Source organism: Ostrea edulis, chromosome 5, assembly GCF_947568905.1.
Source record: "Ostrea edulis chromosome 5, xbOstEdul1.1, whole genome shotgun sequence".
NCBI lineage: Eukaryota > Metazoa > Mollusca > Bivalvia > Ostreida > Ostreidae > Ostrea > Ostrea edulis.
In genome coordinates, this window is record NC_079168.1 from 17,262,465 (window position 1) to 17,271,593 (window position 9,129).

The 9,129-nt window shown below is 34.4% G+C and overlaps 1 protein-coding gene across 2 annotated transcripts; it reads right to left on the bottom strand.

Moving 5' to 3' along the window:
* Positions 1-262: 262 nt before the first annotated feature.
* Positions 263-8,664, bottom strand: LOC125649869 (neuroglobin-like). 2 transcript variants are annotated; one of them, XM_056166823.1, is made up of 5 exons: positions 8,574-8,664; positions 6,331-6,640; positions 5,038-5,064; positions 1,040-1,268; positions 263-771 (listed from the first exon to the last, which is right to left on the bottom strand). In XM_056166823.1, exons 2-5 carry the CDS (start codon positions 6,627-6,629, stop codon positions 622-624), a joined length of 705 nt encoding a protein of 234 aa, XP_056022798.1. In that variant the 5' UTR covers positions 6,630-6,640; positions 8,574-8,664; the 3' UTR covers positions 263-621. The 2 variants fall into 2 exon arrangements, with proteins under 2 accessions (XP_056022798.1, XP_048733660.1); XM_048877703.2 differs by lacking the exon at positions 5,038-5,064.
* Positions 8,665-9,129: the final 465 nt, after the last annotated feature.

Below are 9,129 nucleotides of genomic sequence, written 5' to 3' on the forward strand. Positions count from 1 at the left end.
ATTGGAACTAACGGCTGATTTGTGGAAACTTATTCTCGTGTGTGAATTCAGCTTGTCGGTAAACAAGCATTGACACCGTTTTGTGAACTTTGATTAGGCCTACTATAAGCTAGTTATTTTGAATTATACATTTTTCTGTAAATAATTATAGATAAACTCTTGAAGTTTGAATTTTTTGTGATTGATTTCTGCTTGTCTTCGGGTTAGATCTGACCTGTAACAGATCTATATTAAGTTTATAATCACAGTGAAAAAATCATAATATCGAGATGGAATTTATTGTAAGAATTACATTCACATGCTTTACATTGAAAATGAATTCAATTTCCCTCCAATGACAACGCGTTTGTAATCAATCCGACCCTCATTTCCGACCCTACATTCATGTTTGTCATCTCTTTCAAACTTCATTATTTCAAAGACGGAAATAAGATATGTTCAACTGTTTGATTGTCATTTCATTCTGCAGAATATTCTCTCTCAGTATCAATATAGATTTGTGTTTATTTCATAAGACCCCTTTCCTCATACACTAGTTTATATGAGAAATCAAATCTTACAAAATTAAGACTAGAAATAGAAAGATGGCACTGTCTGTATTGCACAACAATGGTTAAGGCGTTATTCCATAGCTTTTGGCGTGTCGTTGAATCCCTGTGAGAGCTCGCGAATAATGAACTTCACTGTTTTGCGATAAATATTGTCCATATTTACTGAATATCTGTCTCCTAGTGTTTCCTTTACAGCGATTAAAAATGGTTCCTCTATTCTCTGAAAGGATACAAATTAAGATTAAAAGCGAGAATTATAAATTCCTCCAAGCGAGGATCAATACTAATGTAAATGATATTTTCATGTGGACTTGACTATATTAAACCATGAAAGACCTATTCAAAGACTTCTTAGTAAAAGTGAGAAACCAAGCTTCCATTTTTTTTTTTTAACTTAGGATGTTTATATTTTCTTTCCAAAAAATTTCGACTTCATTCATTTGAGTTAAATATTTATTTTCATATGAAAAACATGTTTAATCACGTACGCTGAAGATCATAAAATTAAACTCAGGGAGGCGCCTGTGGGACTTCCCTATCCCTCGTAACATCTCCATGACGTAATCGGTATCACCCATAGAACAGATGGCTTCATCAAATGTGTGCATCACTAAAGTCACGTGGTTAAGGAAGATCTTGTTCTGTAGAAGGTCTGAAGATTCTTTGTAGTCTCCAAACTTGAAGAATTTTCTTAAGTCAACATTCTCTTCAAACATTCTGAGATGAAAAAATAGTAGTATTTATATTCTGTAATGTTGTACACCAAAATAAGAGAAAACATTATCTTTCGAAAAGAGCATGATGTCGTACAAATAAGGTGACCACAAATATTTCTAAGAAAAAGGACATTTCCAGATATCACTGTATGATAGTCTTCATAATCCTGAGGTTTGCATACATTCTAACATCGGGATTATCCATACTAACTGTATGCAAGACAATAACATGAGGTTTCGCCATGCGCAGTTATCTTCCCCAAAAAGGCGATTGTGTACTTTGACAACACAGTTTAAGCACTAGTAGCTCATGATTATACCAAGACTTAATTGATGTAGAGACATATTTTCCCCTCTTAAATTGAGATGGCAAACACGAAGAGGTAAATATAGGAACCGTTTGCAAGCTGCATTCGACCACGTTTTGTGCCACATTATACATACATGTATATGTCATTCATGTTACGATATACTCGCGTTTCGTACATATATTGCACGTATTGTTATTCTAACACGATTCCCAGTATATTTTCAATATATCAGAATGAAACACAATAGACCGGACATGAGAAAACAATCTGTGAAGGCATGCAGTGTGATAAGTTTGTTAAATTCAAAATGATCCAATCAAACACTTGTATTGAAAATTTGTATAAAAATACAATGGTGAGGTATTGTGCTGGTGTTGAAAGCTGCGATCATTTTCTGATCTTTCATGAAAGGTGAAGATAACAAACAGTGATCAATCTCATAACTCCTACAAGCAATACAAAATAGATAGTTGGGCTAACACGGACCCCTTGGACACACCAGAGGTGGGATCAGATGCCTAGGAGGAGTAAGCATCCCCTGTCGACCGGTCACACCCGCCGTGAGCCCCATATCCTGATGAGGTAAAACGGAGTTATCCGATGTCAAAATCATATGATATGCACGACGGTGTTGGGCCTGCATCATCTGAACTCAGCTTTAATTGCAGTCTTTACCTGAGTACAGTCTGATTAAGACCACAACTTCCTTCCTCTTACTGAAATGTGTTCAGCTTTGATGAAAAAGAGACAAGCAAAGAATGATATCACACTCAAAGTTAGTGAATCAATGTTTCCAACAACATTGAGATAGTTATATCAATTCTAAATACTTCCAACTAAACGAACTGAATTTTTGACCCTCAAGATCCACGACTGACGCATACATGCCAGAAAGACACCCCCCCCCCTCCTTTCAACAGAACAAGAGTAATTCTCGATGAAGCAGGCATATCTAGAAATACAATACACAATGCGAATGCTGCTTTGGTAACTTTTTCAAATTATGGGAATGAAAACTCATTGAAAGTGATGATCGGTTGCATGAAATGTGAACCTGTTTCTTACATTTCTGATACATATTGTGATGCCACTAGTGGTAGACAAATAATTCAGAATTGGCTACTGAAATACAGAGACATATATAATGCACAAGATCGTTGTATTGCCATTGTTAAGACCTTGACAGTATAGAGGCTGCCAAGAGACTCCATAATGTATTTGCTAAAATAATTAATCCAAACACAGAATGAAATCCTATACTTTTTCAAACATCCAAAGAAAAAATGCTGAAGTCATTTTTTTTACTGTTTATATTGATTTATTTTCACTAAATTTGCGTAGTTTACACTGGTGAGAGGAAAGGTGAATAACGAACAGTGATCAATCTCACAACTCCCATAAGCAATACAAAATAGGTAGTTGGGCTAACACGGACCCCTGGACACATCAGAGGTGGAATCAGGTGCCTAAGAGGATTAAATATCCCCTGTCGACCAGTAACACCCGCCGTGAGCCCCATATCCTGATCAAGTAAACGGAATTATCCGTAGTCAAAATCAGTGTGCCAAATTTAACGCATTTTGAAAAAAATTTCAAAGTGCGTTAACACAAAGCATCCCCTGTAGACAGGTCACACCCACCGTGTACCCTATACCTTTATCACCTGCATATGGTGTTTACATCTTTCAATTGATTCGATACGCCAGAGCTTGTTCTGCGTATGGTCAGTTTTAAAATCGAAGCAGGCTACTGACAAACAAGATGATGATGCAGGGGTTTCAACAGTCTCGTTTAAAATCAGCATTCCGCAAATTATATGGTCGCTATAACGATCTAGTTTGCCAATACAATCTATCATTGGGTCAAATCCTGTATGATGTGTTTCATACCGATTGTTAGACCGTTCTTGGCACACTGATTTTGACTACGGATAACTCCGTTTACCTGATCAAGATATAGGGCTCACGGCGGGTGTGACCTGTCGACAGGGGATACTTAGTCCTCCTAGGCACCTGATACCACCTTTGATATATCCAGGGGTCCCTGCTTGCCCACCTCTCTATTTTGTATTGCTTCTAGGAGTTATGATATTGATCACTGTTCATTATCTTCGCCTTTCATATTTTCCTATCATTTTGTAAAACGAACATATCTGTTTATATAGTGCTCATAATTCAAAATAGCTCTCTTTCTTTGAAAATTTAACTTTTAAATACATGTATAGGATCATATTGTTTGGAGAACGTTTTCTGGGACATACATTATTTCAAATAAAACGAGGATGTGAAGAGGCCACATTAATCCCAATGCAATATATAAGAATCATATGTGCGCACTGCGTGATGCTTAGGTTAAGTGAACTAAGTTCAACTCCAAAAAATATAAAGGAAGAGTTGCAACAAGGAGAGGCTATTTTAGGCTGTATTAATAGTTATTTGCATTCGTTAAAATAAATGGGTATGTATTACTGGGGTTGAATCAACATATATCATTTTTGTATTTGAATTGCAAACATAGAAATGAATATGAAATACACCGTCACGCTTAGGTGAACATAGATCCTAAATCCATTGCTGATACTTATACCAATGATTGCAAGCTATTCACAAACGTCATTACGAATGGTATTTAGCTCGTTGTTTCGGGTTAAATGATTTGTTGAATGATTAATGTTTAATACTCATGTAGTTTTGCAGCATGTATCGGTTGGTTATGGTTAATTCTGGTGATTTTTTTTTATCTATCTTGTCAAATACAATTACACGTTTTAAATTTCTACCCACTTTTGTTTAAAAATAGTAAATATCTATATCAACAACAAAATTGTATCGATTTTTTTCAATTTTCAGCCCTATGTATTACTGAAAATGTGAAAAACATTTATTTGTCTGACATCTTATTATCTAATATTTATAAACAACAATCAACATTCAATGAAATGTATTTATAAACAGGTTTCACAATTTTCAAATTTTCTGGTAACTATCTCACAACTTTTGCAATCTTATCAATATTTCTGGGAAATGTTTGGTCATGCGCTGCTACGGGATCTCAATCATTGTCATCAGGTATGTGAATGTAAAATCTGCAGGTGTGTGGTCATGCGCTGCTACGGGATCTCATTCATTGTCATCAGGTATGTGAATGTAAAATCTGCAGGTGTGTGGTCATGCGCTGCTACGGGATCTCATTCATTGTCATCAGGTATGTGAATGTAAAATCTGCAGGTGTGTGGTCATGCGCTGCTACGGGATCTCATTCATTGTCATCAGGTATGTGAATGTAAAATCTGCAGGTGTGTGGTCATGCGCTGCTACGGGATCTCATTCATTGTCATCAGGTATGTGAATGTACAATCTGCAGGTGTGGATATTTTTAGCAAATTCATTGCATGCATCCAGCAGTCTGTCTGTACATGGGAGGCCATAGATCACTGAATTCAGCCACAAATCAACTTACAAGGAATGTCCTCTGCTTTTATAGAACCTAGAAAAAATATTATCTCACTGAAAACACTATTGAATAATAAATTTTCTTAAAAGTACTAATCAAATATAGGTAATAGGAGTGACAAAAATACCATTATATCAATACTAATTGCAGCATTATTATTATATCAAATACTTTTCGCAAGATTATCATTTTGTCAAATACTAATTGCAACATGACTACTAGTTTATGTAATTGCAATACAATAATCAACATTATTATTCGAACACACTTCAAATCTTTTAACTAAAATAATTCAAAGTGACAAACTTGAGAGTGACACATGAACAACATTAGTCATTACAAAGTAATGTTAACAAACATCTTATCCATTCTAAGTACAATAAACAATTACTGTGGATTTACAGTAAGTGTGAACGAGACATATCGGCAAGTACATGACGTGCTCCAGATAGTTCATTTGGAAAGTCCCCGAGTGATTTTAAAGAGTGCTTTTGATTGGTAGGTTAAATTATAGGTAGGCGTTCCCAAGTATTTTGCATTATATTATCTCGTGCCTAACAAGTGTAAGTTTCACTATTTGATTTCTTTTTGATTTCATACTCGATAAACAAAAGTACATCCGGTGTGAGCTTCGTTGGCGACATTTTCGGTGCAAGAGTTCCCATGTTTGACAATTTTATAACGTGGCCTTAGAGACGCCTAATTTCTTACTGATTTTACCATAAAATAAACCCTCGGCATGTAATTTTAAAATCAACGTCATTGTTTTAGTTGGTATTGGTTTTCCCCTTTCACAGAGTTTCTTCCATCGTGCTAAAAGATTATATAATGACACGCTAGTGTAAAGACAAGTCTGCCCATCTAAAACTATTTTTAATCCCGCCCCTTTAAATATTGGTCCAATCGCAGTGATTGTTCTTTCCTTGATGTGTCATCATTGACAGATTTGTTTTGAAATCAACTATCCGAGACCTCGAATGAACTTGAGAATCTGAGTCGTTCACACTTACTGTAAATTCACAGTAAGTGGGTAACTATAGACAACATCATTATTACCTTATTAGGTCCTATCATTCTCCCAATCGTCACCCCATAACTCTTTCTTTAACTGCGTGACCGTGTATACGTCATTTTGTCTCTCATACAACAGAACCCACAGCTATCATAGGGGGATAACCACGTGGTTAACCCTATCTATTTTACTTAATTGAACTTTCATTGGTTACGCAGTTCAAAATTATGTTTTTGCTTACTTGAATGTTCTTTAATTGATAAAGCTATAGAAAGATCTTTTGTTACCGAAGAAACATAGTGATTCCTGTAGCGTGCAGATCTCTCGCAATGGCCTTCCATGACTTGATAATCTGGTATTTGTCACGTGTTGTAAGGGAACATCTTGTGTCCATTACAGACACACTCCTAATCCACTTCCGCTGAGGAGATCGTTTGATGCAGGGGTTTTTGGTGCTGGAAATCTTGTTTCTAATTTCCAGAGGTACTTTTGTCTCAACGGGTGGCGCTGGTTGACGAATCAAATAGACATCAGGGTCAAAAGGTGAAGGACATTTGTCAGTTTTAATAGATAGTGAACACCCCATTCCGGACTTTTCTATAAATATACATGTACATAGTATTACATAACATGTATGACAGCATGATAATTGCATATACATTTGAAATAGCTAATTCACGTCTTAACGTATCAGTCTGGTTGTGCCAAAATATTTATTGATAAATAATTTTTAAATACGAAAGCAAAATTTACGTGTGTTTTGGTGTAGTATCTTGTTTTTTATTTGGGAGGTGTCACGGTATGATGGGCTATGTTAGTTAAAAATGAAGTGGTAAAAAATGAATATACAAAGAAATGTATAAACTCAGAATGTATTTAGAAGATAATAAATTATTAAATGTGGTATCCCGCAAAGTAAAACTAGGATATTGACTGTCTGGAGTTTATATACAAAAATGAATAATTCATAGCTGGCGCCTTTATACATCAAGTAGTTTTAATTAAGTTTTGCACTGTCTATAATGTTACTCTGAACTAACTCTAAACATTTTATTTTGTCATCAGGCTTTATGTTGTATTAGATTTAAATCATAATAATACTTCCTACATACAAATGCTAGCTAAGATCATTGGGAGAAATGATCACAAGGAGTTTATATAAAGAAACGAATTTCACATGACACTGCTAAAAACTTAGATTCGCTGTTGAAAACTTGCATTGGGATAAACAATTACTAAATGGTTTTTGAAGGATTAAAATCTAATTTAGTTTAGCTCTATACATGAAGGTGATTAAGATTTAAATTTTGGCATTGACATGAGGATTAATTATACAATGGACATCAACATATCTACAAGTAATATAGTTTCATTTACAAATATAAAACAATAATGGTTCCAAAACTGAGCCTTGTAGAACCTAGATGGAGAAGTTTTATTTGATGATAATACTAATATAATGGCCAAACATAAGCCCTGCTTCATATTTGCGAAAAGGATTGTTCGATAAATATAATTGCATATACATGTATGTTTGAAAATGATAAGTTCCATATTTCCCAGCTTAGCTTAAATATGAGGCGGATCACCAATTTGACAATACTGGGGGTGTCTTTTTTAATAGTGGAAGTATGGCAGCTACTTACCATCAATGTGGAAATATAAAATCAACTAATGAAAGATTAAGTAACAAGCATAAAGCAGTTGCTAATTTAACTAATCATCTCACCTAACAAGAAGAATATATATTACATCTCTAGCTATCTGATGCAATGCAATTTTTTTTTCAGGAAAAGTGTTCCAAAGGTTTGGGTAGGAGCTATGTAATGCTGTCATCAATGCATGAAATGAATGAAAATAATGATTATTGTTCAAAAGGACAACCTTATCCTTTCTAGCATATGCAGTAAAAAGTTCAACATTCAAATGTATTTGTCTTTTGTAAAGGTGGTACCTCAGTAAGAGATTTTATTTTGAAAACAGTTTCCACAAATAGTTACTGCTTGCATTCATAACAACCTTTCTGTTGTTGTACTAATTTTCATGGGGATTTTTTTTTTCATATCACTAACTTTATTATACGGATCTTCCTAAACTCTTTCCCCAATCATTATCCTTTTTATTTTCGTTTAGGGGTTTGATTCGTACAACACAATGCCAAAGCGAATTATGGTTTATTATTTGTCCGAACAATATATATTTCTTAGGAATGCAAGCTATAATATTAAATAGTTTCAGAAACTGCTTGATTAATACCATTTTGATAATTCATCCTGATGATATATCTAAAGAACATTTGTATGTTGCTTTATTTCTCCCGTGAAATGATTTGTATGCTAGCTAAAATATCTAAATCTTGGAGAAATTGCACTATGACTGAGTTTATATAGTGTATAAACTGACGAGATCAAGTTTACCAAGATTCTTAAAATCAACATTGACTACGTTTGATTATTGAATTATCTTATACAGCACAAGTTTAATGAAGTTCTGTAATTAACTATAATGGTACAACCTTTGAATTACTTACAGGATGAGTACATGTCCCGAACTGTCTCCTGACCTTTCAGTTGTCTCTCTGTATCCACTCTGACATCGTATTCTCTCATGTCTTTGTTGCTTTGTAAAATTTGCAGTGTTACTATAGAAACAAGACAGCCATTTCATTGCCAGCTGCGCATCCATGTCAATTACCGGGTGAAAATTACATTGATGTTTTGAACTATTACATATCTTATTGCATTATATAATGTACAAAAAGTACAGCTCTATTAACTAACGAGGTCGTAACCTGATTCTAAATTATCATACAGAACAATGCAAGTAATAGTCATAATTATTTTTACTGATACGTACTACATTCCTTAGGAATGCCCCCTACTGGTTTTCAGCAAATAATGAACGATTCTAATGTATAAGACACATGTGCTACAAAAACATTTTGCAAAAATGGTAACGATTTTTATAAGTATAATGAATACAATTTAACGTATGAAATGTAATTTATTCCCATGAAAAAAGTGAGAAAAATTCATATAAAGTTATATAGGTAGGTAGGGATGATATATTTCAAATTTTGAACATCA